Source organism: Borostomias antarcticus, assembly GCF_949987555.1.
Source record: "Borostomias antarcticus genome assembly, chromosome: 15".
Lineage (NCBI taxonomy): Eukaryota > Metazoa > Chordata > Actinopteri > Stomiiformes > Stomiidae > Borostomias > Borostomias antarcticus.
This window is the reverse complement of record NC_140248.1, coordinates 11,619,909-11,639,704: the sequence shown is the minus strand read 5'-3', so window position 1 is coordinate 11,639,704 and position 19,796 is coordinate 11,619,909. Positions and strand designations below refer to the sequence as shown.

Sequence of the window (19,796 nt, the reverse complement as noted above, 5' to 3'; positions counted from 1 at the left end):
GGAGGAGGAGGAGGAAGGAGTCCAGTCTGGTGACCAGAAAGCCCTCCTCTTCTGTGTCTGGCTGGAGTCACATGGCGATGAGGTGGTGTAGCGTTACCCTGCATGGCAGAGATAAGATCTCCCAGACTTCCCAGGCTTATAGTTTGTGTGTGTGTGTGTGTGTGTGTGTTGTATGTACTGTGTGTGTGTGTGTGTATGTGTGAGTGAGAGAGAGAGTGAATGCATGCTTGCATGAGTATGTGTATGTTTGTGTCTGTTCTTATATATATCCAATATCTGTGTGTGTGTGTGTGTGTGTGTGTGTGTGTGTGTTTGTGTGTGTGTGCGTGCGTTCGTGTCCTCAGAATCAGTACTTGGTTCCAGCTACGCCCACTGACTTGAGGAGGTCCATCCTCCAAGGATCAGTGGTCCAGTGCAGCATACGGAAAAATGCCCTCCGAAGAGAGGTCCCAAAAATAAAAGCCAGTCTGAATGTCCACCCACGTCCCAAACACAATACCTCCACACCTCCACTCACTTTTACAACACGAGTCACAAATACGACTCGCTTGGCCCGAAAATAAAAACCAGCGCAGTCACAAACACAATCTCCAAGCTGCCACACCATCTGTGAACAGAGAGAGAGAGAGAGAGAGAGAGAGAGAGAGAGAAAGAATGAGAGAGAGAGAGAGAGAGAGAGAGAGAGAGAGCATAAGTACCTGGCAACAGTTGATGTGTGTCTTACAATACATTATCCACAGAGAGTGCTTCCAGGGCAGTAGACACAACAAAGCTTACATATGACGAATACATCATGACATGCTTTACTAGCCAAACCCACGCTGGGCAGAGGTTAAAACTCAAAATGATTATGTGGATCAAACCCGAGAAGCGAGAATGAGTCGTCCCAGCTGTATAATGACTAACGGGGTTGTTAGGGGAACGTATAAGTTACATGTACCACTGATTCCCAAAAACAAAGAGCCTTTTCTGAATCCCGCCCTTGGAAAGACGCGCTGGCTAAACTACAGGCATGATTTCACCGTCCTGACTGTGCTGGGTCATTACGGTCGCCGGGAGATGAAGGGAACAACACAGAAAACAAACGAGCAGAGAGAGAGAGAGAGAGAGACGAGCGGAGAGAGAGAGAGAGAGAGACGAGCGGAGAGAGAGAGAGAGAGGGAGAGAGAGAGAGAGAGACGAGCGGAGAGAGGGAGAGAGAGAGAGACGAGTGGAGAGGGAGAGAGGGAGAGAGAGAGAGAGAGGGAGAGAGACGAGCGGAGAGGGAGAGAGAGAGACGAGCGGAGAGAGAGAGAGGGAGAGAGACGAGCGGAGAGGGAGAGAGAGAGACGAGCGGAGAGAGAGGGAGAGAGAGCCGACAGGGCCCCACACGCAGACACACACACACATCTTGCTCCCCCACACACACACACACACACGCACGCACGCACGCACACACACACGCACACACACACACACACACACACACACTCACTTAGGCCCCACACACACAACACTCACCTCGGTCACAGGAGATGCCACTGACATCAAGGCCAAAGGATAAAGGCGAGAGAAAAGAATAAGAACAGAAATAAAAACTGTAGAGAAAAAAGAGAAAGAAAGGGAGAGAGAGAGAGAGTGAGAGAGAGAGAGAGTGAGTGGTGAGTCAGCACAACATGTGTTAGTCAACGACAGAAACAGGAAAGGTCTCAGTCAGCAACAGGGATACACTCGCTGGGGGGGGGGGGGTATCTGCACTTTCGATCGTGATCGTTCACAGTCCAAGTGTTGCGTTCTTGTAACAACTTGGCCGCCCGAAAGAGACCCTGTGTCTCGTCAGCCGCCCCGACATCTGCGGTTCATCTGCCGTTCGCGCCATCTGGGGTGCGACCGGGGGGACGCGGAGGGTGTCTCCGCGGGGGGTCCCCGCCGCCGTCACATCACACGAGTGCGGTTTATAGTCGACAGGGGCGGGTGAGAGAGGCAAAGCCAAACCCTGAATAACCGTAAATAATGTTGGCAGCCATCTTACCTTTTCTTCCAGGTCCTTGATCTGTCTCCTCTGGATATCTGTCTTGTCCTCCAGGTCTCTGATTCTCTGAAAAGGCAGCCCAGGAAAACACTGCTCATACGTTGTGTGTGTTTAAATCATCTCTGGGCCGTTCGACCGGCTGGAGGCTAGTGTGCACCGGCACCGATGCTCTGGAAATCTAGAGTACGGGTGTTTTTTGATTCAGGCAGGCAGTCAGGTGAACAACATGAAAGTCTCCAAGGAGCTACTGAGAATATCTTGAGAACTGCGCTGACGGTGTACTTGCTGTTTAACAACGCGTGATTTCCCAGGACCTGCGCAGCCGACCGCAGCCAAGGCCCCGAAGGAAGGCAGGAGACGTGCGGTCGCCATGTTTTGAACGCGTACGCCCACGCGTAGTTGTGAGGAGGGTTTGTCGAGGTTCATTAGCACATAAACGCGTCTGCAGAGAATAGGTCTGTTCATGATTTCCTGGATGAGGTTCATAACCTGAAGATCTAACTGATCTCAATGTTGTTTGTTCAAATAAAAGTACGGAGCATTAAAAGTGGCGAGGCCTTTTTCAAATACTGAACTGTTTTCTACAGTTTAAACTTTTTTTTTTTTTTAAATCAGCTCATGATTTCCGCTCTTTGCTCATGAAACAGCTTAGTCCACATGAGCGAGGCTGGAGGGTGGTGATACTGGAGCAGACAGAGTGGCTGGCGGTCACCAGCTGCCTGTGAGGCTGACAGGAAGGGCATCTCCAGAGCGGCTCCCTAGAAATTAATGAAACGCTGCCCTCTACCGAACAACTGCGGAACTGCACCGTTTGGAACATAAAAAGCCGACCCGATGAGCAACACCCAGCTCCCCACAGCAGCGAAGGGATACCTTTACTTTAACGGGGAGCCGCATTGAGAGCCACGCGTCCCTTTCGGGGGCGGGCCCACGGCGGGGGGGAGGAGCCGGAGGCGTGGTTACCTGGTGGGCCTGGTGCAGCAGCTCCATCCTCTCCTGGAGGATCTGGCAGTCGTACTCGCGGCTCTTCCTCAGCATCTGGCGGCGCAGCTTCTCCACCGACGACCGCAGCTCGTCCCGCTGCATTTCGTCCAGGGGCTCGCCATACTTGATGACCTTGTCCTGCTGCAGGGCGTTGTACAGCGTGGCCTCCAGCTCCTGGATTTGCTGCGGAGTGCGAGGGGGTTGGGGGGGCAGGGGGCAGAGGTGGGGCAGACGGGGGTAGGGGGGGGGGGGTTGATGTAAACAGCAGGCGAGGAATGTAAACGCTACGTCGGCCCCTCGTGGTTCGCCACTACATAACGGGAATGTCCGGATCTCGTCCATGTATTTTTGTCTTGTAGTGTTTTGCAGTCTAGAGTCAAGCGCCACAAAACCAACTAGCCGGTGCATTGGCCTACCTTTCAAACCCAGCTGCATTTGAACATTATTTCATCAGGAGTATATAGTCAGGACTAAATAAAAAACGAATTTAGGTAATACACTTTACCGTTTGTGTAATAAAAACCTGTGAAGTGAGAGTTAACGTGGAACAACGTCCAAGTAAATCACACCTTGTGTGTCAGATATGCTACCGACAGCTCGCTAGAGTGCAGGACTCGTTAGCAATACTTGAAAAGTGGAAATCTGCGGTCAGTGACCAATCAGAGGCCAAGTCGGCCTCTCTGTACAGCCCACGATCTACGCGGGCCAATCAGCATCGTATTGAAAATCCGATAGGATTCTCATTGGTGTCCACGGATATCATAACTTGTTCCCAGAAGTTCTTGTCGCAGCGAGAGCTTCTGGGTACTCAGATGAAGTGTTTTTTGTTTAGTTGAACTGCGAAACCTGGCTGGCGAGGAGGGCGGAGTCTCACCAGGTAGGCTTGGTCCAGCGCCTGCTTCCTGTAGTCCAGCTCCTCCTCCAGGTAACCTTTCTGCTTACAGAACATCTCCTGAGGAGCCGGCACACACACACACACACACACGCATGCGCACGCACGCACACACACACGCACGCACACACACACGCACGCACACACACACACGCACACACACACACACACACACACACACAGACGGTTATGGTCAAACCTGCAAGATCTCAGCCGTTGCTGCTGGAGTAAAGCATAGAAGTGATGTGGACTGAGAGAGGCTCTCACCATCTCCATCTCCAGGTCGATCATCTTCTGATGCAACGCTGCCTCCGTGCCCTCAATCTGCTGAATCCACTAGGGGAGATCAACACCACAGCAACGCCACAGTCAGAGGGACAGATGGGGCTTCCTCTAGGTACAGTATGACTGTATATGGCTGCATTATGACTCCTCTATGCCTACACCTGCACTCCCATTCGTGGATTTAAAAGGAATGTATGTGTGTGCTAAACAAATTCGCCTCTGGGGGCAATAAAGGTTTCAATTCAAATATCGTGAAATCTTCGTCTTAATCCGTGCACGTTTTTCGGCGAAAGAACGCTGGAGTTGGAATTTTGAGCTGTTCGCTTCCACGTGCACACACGTACCTTTTCAGCGAGAGAGAGCACAGTGCTGGCCTGTATAATGGCCACTTGTTCCTCATTCCGCAAGTTCTGAGTAAAAAAGGAAAAGGACATCTGAGACACGACTTCATGGTGTAATAATTTGTGTGTTTTGGTTTTATTTGAGTAGTGTGACTGCTCTACCTTGGCACCCTATCGACGAGGGGAGACCGAGCCTTTGCAGCCGCTGGAATAGTCTACCCATCCACATCAGATCAGCTCAGACCCTAGAGTCTTTTAAATCTCTCTTAAAAACCCATTTCTTCTCCCTGGCCTTCAACTGTAGTTGATCACGACACCCTGGTATTCTGTGTTTTTATTTCTGTACTGTTGCTGTTATTGTACTTTGTGCTTTTAATGTTTACTGTATTTTGTGTACAGCCCTTTGGCTCGACCACAGTCGTTTTGAAATGTGCTTTATAAATAAAATTTGACTTGACTTGATTATCAGCAAACGGACTCACCCCGTTATCCCCCAGGATATCCAGGAGTTTGATCAGGTCAGGAATACACACATCCTGAATGGAGAGGACACACACATGCACGCACGCAGACACACACACACACACACGCGCACACACACAGTCAGAAGAATATTTCACATATATATATAGCTCTTTTACATAACCTACTCATACAGGGTTGAGTTGTGTGTGTACTGTACCTTGACCCCTTCCTTCATGCAGTAGATCTGTAGAGCGCTCACGCCCTCGGAGAACGGGTGCATCCTCAGGTGGTTAAACGGCGGGGAACGCCGCTCGCGCTCCTACAGACGGACACACGGCCACGTCAGGCATGTCAGCCTCAGACTAGTCTATGGTCAGTCTGTAAAAGCTCAAGCTTCATGAACTGTAGACAACATCTCAACAGGCATTTCAACAGTATCTATGGAGTCTTAGGACTGGAATCACACACAGTACTGCTTTGCTGTTCCAGTCATTAGCCACTAGGAGGCAGCACCACCTCATGTGGGCTCAATGCAGTATCTGCACTGCAGCAGAGCTCAAAGCCTTGTGTCTGGAGTCCGGTGCCTTGACTGTGTGTGGAGGGAACTGCAATTGATTAGCATTTGGCAGCAGTAATGACCCCGCATTATCAAGCTCAGCACGCCAGCGGCCTACATGTGCTTGGAAGACAGTGAATACAATGTGTGTCTGTGTGTGTGTGTGTGTGTGTGTGTGTGTGTGTGTGTGTGTGTGTGTGTGTGTGTGTGTGTGCGTGCACGCGCGGGTGCTTGTGAGTGTTTGTGCCGCGTACAGAGGTTATTGAGCGGGCCTGTTTTCTGGTCTCAGGACATAATGCTGATGTATCTCGTATCTGATGTATCTTGAAACATGTATGTACTGTTGAAAACAAGCCGAAGTAACAACGTAGTAAAGCCCGTCTTTGGCCAGACTACCACAGAGCCTTTCTAGGCTCACCTCCAGCTCCAATATTCTGAACTCCAGCAGCTCGTTCTGGTCCCTGGAATCTTGGACTTCCTGTTGCAGGCGACTGGACTCTGTATCCAGCTTCTCCACCTGCGGACAGACAGACACAGAGCTGAAGACAGAAACGGCTGATCTGTTCAGTTCGGCACCAAACCAAACGGCTCCCCATGTACCGTACAACCATGAGGTGAGTGGCTTCTGTCTTAAATACTTCTGTAATTATTAAAGTGGTAACGACGTTGTAATGACATGCAGGTGCCAACAGGGGGCAGACCTTCTCCAGCAGCTCCTGGTTTCTTCGGAGGAAGAGCTGCTTCTCCTCCACCCACTTGGAGTCCTGGGAGAGGAGGAGGAGGAGAAGGAGGAGGATGGGGTAGGAGGAGGATGAGAAGGAGGAGGAGGAGGGAAGCAGGAGTCAGATGTGAGTGTGTGTGCTAAAAAGGAAAACGCTATCTGGCAGCATACAGTATTACAAACGCCCAAGGTCTCCTGCGTCAACCGTTTATCATGGACTTTAAAATTATTTACTATGTCTTAGGTCAATTTTCAAGAAATAAATCTAAGTTCAGACTAGTTTCAAAGTTTCAAAATAAATTCTGAGTCCAAAAAGAAAACAAGTTGAGGCACCAGAAGTCCAATGCGATGACTTTATTGCTTCTTCAGAAACCAAATAGCAGTAAAGCCGGTGCTTCCCGGGAAAGAGAAACCCCCTTGTCTTTGTGTTACCTATTAAATAGTCTGCCACCATCCCCCCTCTTCTTGACCACATCCCACTTTCCAAACATCATCCCTACTTTGGCACAAATCCAATGGTGTCTAATATGCCGACTCAGCACCAACCTATGCCCAAATATGTCCTTTTAGTACGCCATTATTTCCGGCAAGGAGGGGGGGAATAGGGAGAAAGTTGGGAATCCTATCGGTACATGGGCAATCGTAGACTGTTTTTGTAGACAAGACTGCAGTGCCAGAATTAATTAATTCAATCTTTTGGCAGATCAGGGAGGAAAAGAGGAGATAATTGGGAATTTAACAGGAAGAAATCAGGGTATCTAAGCGGTCAGGGAGAGCAGACTATTCCAGCAGGCTGAGCCAGCCTCACCATCTATAAATCTGTTTCCTATGGCTACATCTAGTGGTCATATCTGATATTACTATTGAGTAGTTTATTATTGTCACATCTAGTGGTCTCCTCTGATATTACTATTGAGCAGTTTATTATTGCTACATCTTGGTGTTGTGGCTGTGTAAAACAATCATACCATATGATGATTATGATTACAATATTATGAAATGATTAAAATGCAGGGGAGCTAAATTAAATCACAACAGACTCTCATGGCTCACAGGCAGTGAAGACTGGAGTTCATGACCTAATTTATAGGTGCTGTTCTCTCCCGCAGAGTTACAGAATCAATACAAACGCAACAACTGTTTCATCTCATCAAGCCTAATCACTATTGACAGTCGGACTCTGGCCATGTAATGACCTTTTCACGGTTTTCAATGTTCTGTTTTGTAGCTGTCTCGTCTGTCTGGTCCTGGTCTATCTAGTGCAGTCCAGCAGGAATACACACACACTTCAATTCTGAACACTTATTTGCAACATTGCTACTGTACTGTATGTGGTAAGACAATTAGATGTGCATCAGAGCTTCGGGTTGGGCTCTATCTCTAGGTGTTAGGTTATTGTTGGGTCAGTGTTGGGCTGGTGTGAGGTCAGTGTTAGGTGAGTGTTGGGTTATTCTGAGTACCCAGAAGCTCTTGCTGCGACAATAACTTCTGAGAACAAGCTATATTTGTGGACACCAATGAGAATCCTATCAGATTTTCAATAGGATGCTGATTGGCCCGTGCAGATAGCGGCTGTGTGGAGAGGCTGATTTGGCCTCTGATTGGTCACTGACCACAGATTTCCACTTTTCAAGTATTATTAATGAGTCCTGCACTCTAGCAAGCTGTCTGTAGCATATCTGACACACAAGGTGTGATTTACTTGGACTTTCTTCCATGTTATCTCTCCGACTATACAGTCCCAAAGAAATATCCTAATTTCAAATGCAGCTGGAGTTGAAAGGTAGGCTAATGCGCTGGCTCCGCCCCTCTGCCAATGTTTTGTGGCGCTTGACTCCAGAGTAGTGTTGGGCCAGTGTTAGGTCAGTGTTGGGTCAGTGTTGTGTCAGTGTTGGGGCAGTGTTAGGTCAGTGTTAGGTCAGTGTTGTGTCAGTATTGTGTCAGTGTTAGGTCAATATTTGGGCAGTGTTATGTCAGTGTTAGGTCAGTGTTGTGTCAGTATTGTGTCAGTGTTAGGTCAATATTTGGGCAGTGTTATGTCAGTGTTGTATCGGTGACGGGGCAGTCAGTCAGTGTTAGGTCAGTGTTAGGGCAGTGTTAGGTCAGTGTTGTGTCAGTGTCAGGGCAGTGTTAGGTCAGTGTTAGGTCAGTGTTTGGTCAGTGTAGTGTCAGTGTTTGGTCAGTGTAGTGTCAGTATTGTGTCAGTGTTAGGTCAGTGTTAGGTCAGTGTTGGGTCAGTGTTGTGTCAGTGTTAGGTCAGTGTTAGGTCAGTGTTAGGTCAGTGTTGGGTCAGTGTTGTGTCAGTGTTAGGTCAGTGTTAGGTCAGTGTTAGGTCAGTGTTGGGTCAGTGTTGTGTCAGTGTTAGGTCAGTGTTTGGTCAGTGTTAGGTCAGTGTTGGGTCAGTGTTGTGTCAGTGTCAGGGCAGTGTTAGGTCAGTGTTAGGTCAGTGTTGGGTCAGTGTTGTGTCAGTGTCAGGGCAGTGTTAGGTCAGTGTTGGGTCAGTGTTGTGTCAGTGTTAGGTCAGTGTTGGGTCAGTGTTGTGTCAGTGTTAGGTCAGTGTTAGGTCAGTGTTGTGTCAGTGTTTGGTCAGTGTTGGGACAGTGTTAGGTCAGTGTTGGGTCAGTGTTGTGTCAGTGTCAGGGCAGTGTTAGGTCAGTGTTAGGTCAGTGTTAGGTCAGTGTTGTGTCAGTGTTTGGTCAGTGTTAGGTCAGTGTTTGGTCAGTGTTAGGTCAGTGTTTGGTCAGTGTTGTGTCAGTATTGTGTCAGTGTTAGGTCAGTGTTAGGTCAGTGTTGGGTCAGTGTTGTGTCAGTGTCAGGGCAGTGTTAGGTCAGTGTTAGGTCAGTGTTGTGTCAGTATTGTGTCAGTGTTAGGTCAGTGTTAGGTCAGTGTTGGGTCAGTGTTGTGTCAGTGTCAGGGCAGTGTTGGGTCAGTGTTGGGTCAGTGTTGTGTCAGTGTTTGGTCAGTGTTGTGTCAGTGTTAGGTCAGTGTTTGGTCAGTGTTGGGACAGTGTTGTGTCAGTGTTAGGTCAGTGTTAGGTCAGTGTTGTATCGGTGACGGGGCAGTCAGTCAGTGTTGGGTAGCGGCCCTACCTGTCCTCTGAGCGTGAGCTCCTTCTCCAGGTCCTCTATCTTGGCCTTGTACCTGAGAATGTCTGCCTGGATCTGCTCCTGAGCCTGAAACACACAACAACATCTCCGTCACCTTAACAACCACATCTCCGTCACCTTAACAACAACATCTCTGTCACCTTAACAACGACATCTCCATCACCTTAACAACCACATCTCCGTCACCTTAACAACCACATCTCCGTCACCTTAACTGACTTTCCCCAACAGCTACATACGGTACAGTAGCATTGAGGCCGTGGTTTCTGTGCAGAGGTTTCGACAGCTCAGCAATGTCCAGTCTGCTCACCCTAGCCTCCATCTCGGCGTCCAGGACCCCTCCCTTCTGCTCCTGCAACAGGGCGTAGGCCCGCTGCAACGCCTGGTACTCCCTGGTCAGCTGGCGGAAACGCAGCTCCGACTCCTCATTGGCCAGCCCCTGGTACGTATGGGCACGGGGGGGGGGGTCAACTCAGAGGTCAACATTAATTCGCAGCTGGGTTCACAGAGCAACTGGTTCATGTCATCCAACACATTCTAACAAGTCCCATTCAATACGATGACGTGGAAAAGACGGTGTAGTGTAAAATAATTTACTATGTCTTAGGTCAAATTCCAAGAAATAAATCTAAGTTCAGACTAGTTTCAGAGTCAAGTTTGAGGCACCAGGAGTCCAATGCGATGACTTTATTGCTGCTTCAGAAACAAAATAGCAGTAAAGCCGGTGCTTCCCTCGAGAGACCCACCCCTGCCTTTGTGTTAGCCCTTATATAGTCTGTCACCACCCCCCCTTCCTTGACCACATCCCACTTTCCAAACATCACTACTTTGGCACAAATCCAATGGTGTCTAATATGCCGGCTCAGCAACAACCTATGCCCAAATATGTCCTTTACAGTACTCCATTATTTCCTGCCAGGGGGAAAATAGGGAGAAAGTTGGGGAACCCTATCGGTACATGGGCAATTGTAGACTGCTTTCGTACACAAGACTGCAGTGCCAGCATTAATTAATTCAATCCTTTGGTAAATCAGGGAAGAGAAGAGGGGAAGACTGGGAATGTAACGGGACGACATTGGGATATCTGAACGCTCAGGCCGAGCATACACTATTCTTGCCGCCTTAGAATTGCCAGCCTCAGCAACCTTAAAACTGCTGACTTAAGTAGGGGAACTCCATTTTCAACAGATCAGTTCCCTGTGGCTACATCTAGTGGTGGCATTTGATATTACTGTTGAGCAGTTTATTATTGGTTTCATCTAGTATCACTCTTGAGCAGATTAGCATTTAAAGTTCTGGCTATGTAAAACAATTTATACCATAGGATGATTATGATTACAATATTAGGACATGATTAAAATGCAGGGGAGCTAACTCAAATTAAATCACTTCAACGGCCCTACTTTTTAAGGCTGTGGTTAATAAGTAAAATGATTCAGATACAGTACGCAGAGAATATTCTCACATCTAAAGCCAGACCCAGTGGAGATGATGAGCGAGAAATCATAAATATAGGTTGAGAGCGAGAGAGAGAGAGGGAGAGAGAGAGAGAGAGAGAGAGAGATCAAAGAGAGAGAGAGAACCCTAGTCCACACAGCGACCGAGCCCAGTGACGGACAGAGTGCAAACAGCTCAGGCGTCTCCTCCTGTGGACTCACCTCGTCCAGGTCCTCGTCGGGCGTGGCCGGGGTGCGGTCCATGCGGAAGGACGCCACGGAGGACGACTCGGAGTCCATGGACTCCTCGTCGTATCCGTAGAAGGTGTCCACTACGATGTGCCTCTGTGGAAAGAAGACCACCAGCAACACACCAGAGAGGTTCAGCCATCACCAACCATCTCAGGGGTTGTCGGACTGCATAGTGACCATCAATATTTTTACTGGCTGTCGGAGGTGACGAAATCCGACATTATCATTGGACATTCCTGTCTCCTCTACCTTGATTGGCCGGGAGCTTCGTTTATGCCTCTTCTTCCGTAAGAGTTTTTCCCTATCCTGGAACACAAAGAGAGCACTGATGGAATACACAATCAACACACTAACAGACAAACATCTTTCACACTTTGTGACTGAGGCTTACGGTACATGGAGGGGCCATGCGTACTGTGGAGCAACACGGGACCAGATCATCTAGATGATAGAGATGACATCTATGTTTCATAAAGTGACACAACAGAGTCTTTAAAGCCAAACTAATTAATGCATTTGACAGTATCTGTACTGAACACTGTGCCAAGGACAACTTGCGCTGGGGAGAATTTCGGATGATAATATATACAATTTTTATATCGATACTGATGTTGATTGTACTGAGTGCTGTAATTATATTATTCTGAAAGGACGGGGGGTATTTCCTGTGCGAGGACTCACTCTGGTCAGATCGTCGATCATGCTCTGCTGCTCCAGGACCTGCAGCTTGAGGAACTCGATCTCCTGGTCGTCGTGGGCCTGGTCCAGGTCGTTGAGGGACTTGAGTTTCTTCAGCGGCGGATGAGAGCTGATCTTCTCCTTCTACACACACGCGCACACACACGCGCACACACACGCGCACACACACGCACAGAAAAGCCTTTTAGTCAGCATCCTCATGACAACCTCCCTATCGTTTACATCAGCGAAACTAACATCAATAGTGAATAATCATAATCATCATGAAGTCCAGAATGGACTTATATCAAATTGCCACAAGATAACTGCGTGGAAATGAGAAAAGACAGGGCTGCATTATGTACAGTACTAGGGCTGTATGAGGTCTTCAGTGTTTCTGACAGGAACCGTAGGTGACCATGGTGACTGCTGATGGACGGCCGGGTTTATGCCATGCAGAGACTTTCCAATGGGGCTTTGGGGCCGTGACTGGGCCAGCGTGAATGCAGGGTTCAAGTTCAGGGGCCGGTTGCACAAAACACACTTAAGTTAATATTTCCCTTAAGTTCTGACTTAAGGTTTCCTTAAAATAAAATCTGTTGGACAAACACCCTTAAGTATTCCCCTTATGGTTTCCTTAAGATGTCCCTCAATTATTTAAGGTTTTCTACTTATCTCGGTCTAATACTTAAGGAGTCCCTTAAAGTCTGTTAAGGCCCGTACAGTTTCAAGATCTGAATCCACTAGGAGCTAAAGCCGCTAGCTCGAGGGGAGCTAGCGCCAGGCTATGAGCGTGGTCTCCGAACTACCGTGGTGGAGAGGGTACTCCTCCTCCTCCTCCTCCTCCTCCTCCTCACCATCTCCAGGTTCTCCTTGGCCAGGCCCTTGAGCTTGTCCTCCAGGCGCTGGAGGCTCTGTGTCAGGTCATCGTTCCTCTTGCTCAGCAGCCGGTTCTTGTCCAGCAGGGGTTTACACTGCTTCTCTGACTCCCGCACGCGCTTCAGCTAGGACAGGCCGGGGAGCGAGGAGGAGAGAGACAGAGAGAGAGAGAGAGAGAGAGAGAGAGAGAGAGGGAGAGAGAGGGAGAGCAAGGGGGGGGGGGGCAGAGAGAGAGACAGAGAAATAGGGAAAGAGAGGGAGAGAGAGAGAGTGAGGTTCGATGGGGACAGAGGGAGAGTTAAATTTTTTGGTGAGTGGTGATAAGGGAGAGGGAGACTGCCAAGGTTGGTTGTGTTTGTCCAGTCAGTCTAATTGTTATTCTGCTGTGTATCGTGATTTCAGCTACAGGGCCAGGGGGGTTGATCTGCTTGTACTAAATATAGTTTGGGTCTACTTTCAGACAGATCTCCAGATCTAGTGTGTGGTATGATTTTGATGTTGACAAAACGGATGCATTTTGTACAGTGCACAGTACACCAAGTTTCATATGTACCAAGTCCGTTCTGTGTGTGTGTGTGTGTGCGTGTGTGTGTGCGTGTGTGTGCGTGTGTGTGTGTGTGAGGCTCTCTGTGGAGAGGGGTTCAGAGCAGGTCATACCAGCTCGTTCCTCTCGTCCACCAGCAGGGAGTTGCGGTCCTCCAGCTTGCGGATGGTGGAGTTCAGGTCCGCCATGCGTCTCTGGTTCCTTCTCATGTCCTGAGAGAACCACACGGAACACACGGTCACAGTCTGACCATGCAGACACGGAGCAGAGGACGGCTGACCCAACACATTCACACAGGCCCCACACTGGTTTGATTTTAAAGGCCAGTTCCAGAGTATAATAAAATAATGTGACAGGAACCGATTCTTAGTAATTTATTAGTAATTATTTGCGACCGAGTAGTACAGTACATTGCAAATGGCCATTACAATCACATGAATACAATTAGACAGGAGAGAGATAGGAGAGGGAAAGCTAGGATATAGGAGAGGGAAAGCTAGGAGATAGGAAAGGAAAAGCTAGGAGATACTGTAGGAGAGGGAAGGCTAAACTACAAAAAAGCCTGAAAAATGAGGAGAGTCTGACCTACAGTATAGAGAAAATAAAGAAAAAACATATTTTTCAGATTTATTTGAATGTGATGTGAAACTAAAAGACTAAACATATATTTTGTAGCCTTATCTAAATGTCATAAAAGGATAAACCCTTCCACATTGGAGTACCAGATATTTTATAGCCTTATCTAAATGTCATAAGAGGATAAATAATTCCAAATCATAGTATTTACGGAAAATGTTACAAGAAGCATCTATCTGTCCATTTAAAGCTACATGAGATAATTCAGGCAGCCCCTCTGGTCGTGATAAAATCGGCATTGCTTTTTAAGAACCACACTTCCCACAATCCCCCACTCACTCGCTGTAATGATGGGGGAAAAAATGATAACAAACGCGTGTGGCGCAGACTGGATTGGAAGATTGTAGCTACTTTCCGGAAAGATGGCTTCAATGCAGGTAAATACCGGTCTTCTTTCTTGTATGTGCATGTAGATTTCGTTTCGCGGGGCGAAGTGTTTGTTGTCTTCCTGATATTGTCACACGCAAAACGTGTGATTTCCCGCCAGTGTACTAGCCAGTACACCGAAATTCTAAATTAATACATTCACAGGTTCTCGTGCAGTCTCATGTCACGAAAATTATTTTTGGGGTCTTGCTAAGGCCAATTCATAAACTAATAGCAAGTAAAGGTGAATATTGAACCATGAAAAAGTTCTCTCATTGAGCTTTAATAGGGTGATTTTTTGTGTGTGTGTGTGTGGGGGGGGGCATCCCACCATTAAAGCCCAGTGGAAAGTTGACAGATCAACAGGTACGTGTTTCGGAGGACCTTTGCACCCCACAGTTCTTCCTCTACCCCACACCCCCGGGTTTCTTACCGGGCTGCCACAGTGCTCCGCCCCGTCCCCTGCCCCTGCCCGTCCAGGGATCTCTCTCTTGGGGCTGCCCAGCCCGCACTCCGCCTCCTTGACCAGGAACAGCTGCTCGTCCAGGGCGTCCTTCTGCAGCTGCAGCCTCTGCAGGATGGCCGTGGCCGACTCCAGCTCCTTCTCCAGGGAGAAGATGGAGCGGTCTTTAGACTTGATCTCGTCCACCTGAGGGGACAGGAGAAGCACACCTGCTGTGAGGGCTGGCGGTGTGGTCGTCAACGAGGCAGCCAGCCGGTCAGACGGATGCAGACACACACATGCTCACACACACATTTATGCACGCGCACACAACCGTTTGTTTGCAGGAACGTTTGCTTTAGACTAAAGTTTAGAGTGACTTCTTTAATTCAGTGAGACGGAACGATAATTTGATCCTGTGATTACATGATAATTCCACATCATTGCCTCAAAGGACATAATCAGTGTGGCTGTGATTAATGTAACATCATTATTAACGAAGACCGACAAATTGACAGTGAGTCACATAGGTCACGCGTAAACTATGTCATACCCAATCTCAAGGCTGTTTGACTCTGTCCCTTGAACGTGTTCTTCTCAAGACCATGACTGTGCTTTTTTACAAATCAGTCTCCATTCTTATCAATCATTCATACACTCATACAGTACTCCTTAGTGAATATACTGTACTCCATAGTAAACTAGTGTATACCGTGTAGTGTCTGTGTATCTGTCTGTGTGTCCCTCCCACACTCCCACACTTCACAACCATACTCAAATTGTGTATAGTATTATGCATACAGGTATGTAATGATAACCGGTATAATGATAAACCGCAATAAAATGTGATTAAATGTATCGCAATTAAATCATCACTAAAACCGTGTTTGATTTCTGCGCATTGAAAAACTCACTGCACTAAATACTGTCCAGCATCAACCAAAGTTAGCAACAGTCTCCAAGATGCATTATTTTAATGTTTATGCAAACAAAAAGTGCATAGTTCCAATTTTATTTGTGGTTTTCAATATAAAACTTGGTGAAATTATTTCAATGTGCATCAGTAGTTTTAGAACATTTTCAGCACATTTTACAATACCGCGATAATAGTGATAGCCGTGACAATTTTAGTCACTGTAATCGTGATATGAAATGCTCATACCGTTACATCTCTACATACACCATAGTAAAGTAACGAGTGTACAGGAGTGGCTGGGTGGCTCATACCAGTCTGCGGATGTCCTTCTCAGAGTCCCACTTGATCTTGGAGATCTGCTCCTGGTGCTGCTGGTGCTCGGAGCGCAGGTCCCCGGCCTTCATCTTGTCCGCCTGGATCATGGTGCTCAAAGCCTCGTCCGTCTGCTTCTTGGTGCTCTTGAGCTCGACGATCTCCTGCAGCAGCTTGACCCGCTCCTGGTCGAAGAAGCGCCGCGCGTCCTCCTTGGCCTCCAGGGTCAGGGCCGTGCGCACCTGGACGAGAGACACGGCGACGAGATGATGAGGTCAAGCGAAACGAGCCGAGGTTCACTCGACGGGGTTTTTAGGAGCCTAACATAAACAGTAGTTCATCATGAGGTCGTAAGATCAGTTCCTGTCTGTGACTGTACACCCCGTCTCCTTAATCCACACTCAGAGAGCTGGTCTCAAGGGAGGGAGGGGGCAGGGAGGAGGGAGGAGGGGGGGGGGGGGGGGGGGGGGAGGAGGGGGTTGTGCGATCGTACCTTCTCCCCGCTGCCGTCTCGCATGGCGCTTATGGCCGCCCTCAGCCGCTGGTTGTCCGTCTCCTTGATCTTGGCGGTGCGAGCGAGCTCCTGCTCGTGCTGCCTCACCAGGTTCTCCCTCAGCGCCTGGAGGTCCTTCTGCTTCTCCTCGTGCCACTTGGCCCGCTGCTCCGTCAGCGCGGCCGTGTGCCGGTGCTGCTCCTGCTCCCGGATGCGCTTGGCCTCCTGGACCTTCTCCCGCTCCAGTTTGCTCACCTGGAGACACGAGAGACCGTTTACTGAGACGGCCAACGAAGGAGTAGAAGAGGCCAAATGGAAAGGAAGGTTTACACTGAACAGTCACAGTGTCGTTGACTGTGGATAAGATGAAAAAGAGGTATTTGTGGATCATTGCGGAGCTGTTACATTCACTCATGTAAGACCGCTGATTGTTCAAACCGGCAACACTGTCAGAGCAGGTGAACGTTAACATGGGGATTCATGTCCAGGTGATCAATCAGGTCATCTTATTACAGTGCTGTATGTGTTCATGTCCATGAACATTGTACACAGTTCACACATGGACACACAGAACAATTACTGTACTCTATGTGTCAAATGAATCTACTGTACACGTGCACACTGTTCATAATTATCTATCAACGAGGGTGAGGTTGTTGGAGGGAGTCACTCACATTTCATGTACAGTCCCATTCTGGTACACCTGTGTTGACACAGCTACTGTACATACAGTACGCACATCTACATTTACAGACAACAGCAGTTCACACATGGTCATACGGAACCAAAGGCGCCACATTCATCTACACATGCAAACTGTTCACAATTATCCAGTAATGACGATGAGGCTTCTTGTGCGTAATAGAAGCAGTCAGGACGCTGCGTAGGACCACGGCCCGCCATGTGAGCCTACCTTGCATTTCTCCTGGTGCAGCTCTATTTGAATGTCAGTCAGTTTGGACCTGAGATCTTCGTTGGCTGCCTGTAAGGCAGAGATGAGCGCTTCGGGCTTCTCGCCCTTGGTTCGCCCTTTCTTGGCCATTGGGTTGAATACTACTGCTCTCCCTCCGATGCGTTCATTGAGACTTCACAGAAATGTGCTGAGACCCTCCCGAGGTTTCCAGCTCTTCCTCTTCCTCATTATCCTAGTAAACACAAGAGCTGTGGGAATGAGAGAGAGAAAGAAGAGAGAGAGAGAGAGAGAGAGAGAGAAAGAAGAAAGAAGAGAGAGAGAGAGAGAGAGAGAGAGAGAGAGAGAGAGAGAGGGAGAGAGGGAGAGAGGGAGAACATTTTAGACAAAAGCTCAATACAATACTTCTATTCACTCTTGGTAAGTGGTAAATGGACTGCAGTTCTATAGCGCTTTTATCCAAAGTGCTTTACAGTGGCCTCTCATTCACCCATTCACACACACGAGCCGGGATTCGAACCGCCGACCCTACGATCATTGGACGTCCCGCTCTACTTGCTAAGCCACAGATGCCCCAGCCGCCCAACTCCTCAGCTACACACTCTTCCAGGTGAACAGCCGAGGAGGCAGACTGCTTTTGGTTCACAAACTGTGGTCTCAGCAAGGTCAATGTTATGCGTCACTGTCACCTCGGGTCCGGCCCTTTGGCTTCAGGAGTCACAGTCAGTTTGAGTATGAGAGGTATTGAGTATATGGTTTATGAGAGTATTTCTGTGTGAACATTCGCCAGATGCTGACTGCTCACTGTCTGAGACTGCTCACTGTCTGAGTTTCTTAAGTGCCGGGTGTTATATTATATACAGTAGTTCATCATTTCCAACGATGCCCAGCCCTATTCTGCACACAAGGAGCCAAGGAGACACTGAAAACTCTCTGTAACTGTGAGTGGATATGAAGTATGGTCAGCACAAAAGTAGACTGCATAAAATGCATGGAAATGGATGTACAGTAGTCCCAAAAACAATAGTTAGTGGTTTGGCTTGGGAAGCATTTTATTTCCATGGCTATAAAGGAAGCTCAAAGGCCAGGAATGCATTGGACTGTACGGAAGCATGGACACTTACAGTACAGTACAGTACATACAGTAGACACTCAACACACAGGCGCACAAACGCAAACAAATCCCTCTTGCATAATCTCTTCGCATGGTCATGTGACATAAACACACTCTAAGATTTCAGATGAAGAGCATCACATACCGTATAACTCTAGACTGGAAGCCAGACTCATCGGCATCCAGGCTAGTATAACTGACCATCTGCGTTTCCCCCTGGTCGCGTGTGAGGGTCGCGTGTGAGGGCTTTTGAAGTGGGGTCAGTCAGTCATGCATCCCTCACTGTTGCTGTTTAAGGGACTAAGGTTGCCAAGACCGCACATTCAATGTACACTGAATAAAACATGAAAAAGCCCACAGCCTTTAAGGTTGAGTAAAAAAAATAAGGATTTAAGCAGTAAGCTTATCTCAAATATCTTAACAATCCCCCAAACTTAGGTTGCACCATTTAGACCCAAAAAAGAAAAATTTCCTATAAGGATTTAGCCAGGAGTGAAATCATTGTGGTAGAGTATAGCCTATTAACCAGCATGCTTTGGTTGGGTAAGGTTTGAAAACCCCCGACCACACTTTTAGAACACGTTATACACTGTGAGCTAGATATTAGGTAGAATAACACTCCTTTCCACTCCTTTCCCTGCAGCGACTGTGGCTCAGTGGTAGAGTGGGTCATCCAATAATCGTAAGGTCGGCGGTTTGAATCCAGCTTCCTCCTGTCCACAAGTTGAAGTGTCCTTGGGTAAGACACTGAACCCCAAATTGCTCCCAATGAGCAGGCTAGCACGTTGCATGGCAACTGCCACCATTGGTGTGTGGATGGGTGAATGAGAGGCCATTGTAAAGTGCTTTGGATTAAAACGCTATAAGTGCAGTCCATTTACCGTTCCACATTAAAAAGAAAAAATCAGAGAAAAAGGTGCAGAAAGCAGTTATCACCGCACCTTCTGTTACATTCACACATGCTCTATTCAGCACCTCCCATTTCATTTGTCTTCACATGATAAGATACAGTATTACACTCATCAGTGTATGTTGCATCTAAGGAACACCAATGAGTAAATAAGTTACTTATGAACATGCAGCTCCTTTTTCATATCAATGTAACCCAGACCAATACACCAATTGGTGTGATTTGGTGTCCACCGATGTTGGAGCTCAGAGGGTGAGGTTAGATCGGTGTCGGCCTCACTATGACAATGACTTCATTTTTGGCCGGCACCAGTCAAAGAGTGGTCAGGAGCAGTCAGAAGCACTCAGCCACTGACGGGCTGGTGTGAATTGGGCTTAAAGTGCTTGGGGTTACTGTAAATTACAACACTGTCATATGAAACAGTAGTATTGTTTTCCATAAAGGGAGTATCCTAAGTATAGTATGGTTTTGGTATCACAACACCGAAGCTTAACATACAGTGTCAGAAGCAAGCTCTTCTATCAAACTGAAATAAATTGTCCATG

At 48.0% G+C, this 19,796-nt stretch overlaps 1 protein-coding gene across 2 annotated transcripts; it reads right to left on the bottom strand.

Moving 5' to 3' along the window:
• Nucleotides 1–1,526: 1,526 nt before the first annotated feature.
• jakmip2 (janus kinase and microtubule interacting protein 2) lies at nucleotides 1,527–17,359 on the bottom strand (the record flags this gene model as incomplete). Of its 2 annotated transcripts, XM_084449495.1 has the most annotated exons (21): nucleotides 1,527–1,577; nucleotides 2,012–2,077; nucleotides 2,975–3,178; nucleotides 3,870–3,947; nucleotides 4,155–4,223; nucleotides 4,517–4,582; nucleotides 4,996–5,049; nucleotides 5,196–5,297; nucleotides 5,953–6,051; nucleotides 6,236–6,298; nucleotides 9,346–9,429; nucleotides 9,674–9,802; nucleotides 11,022–11,144; nucleotides 11,301–11,357; nucleotides 11,733–11,873; nucleotides 12,587–12,733; nucleotides 13,266–13,364; nucleotides 14,588–14,803; nucleotides 15,824–16,066; nucleotides 16,318–16,572; nucleotides 17,231–17,359. In XM_084449495.1, the coding sequence occupies 21 exons, from the start codon at nucleotides 17,357–17,359 to the stop codon at nucleotides 1,527–1,529; spliced, it is 2,475 nt and encodes an 824-aa protein (XP_084305621.1). The 2 variants fall into 2 exon arrangements, with proteins under 2 accessions (XP_084305621.1, XP_084305622.1); XM_084449496.1 differs by lacking the exon at nucleotides 6,236–6,298.
• Between the last annotated feature and the right edge of the window lie 2,437 nt (nucleotides 17,360–19,796).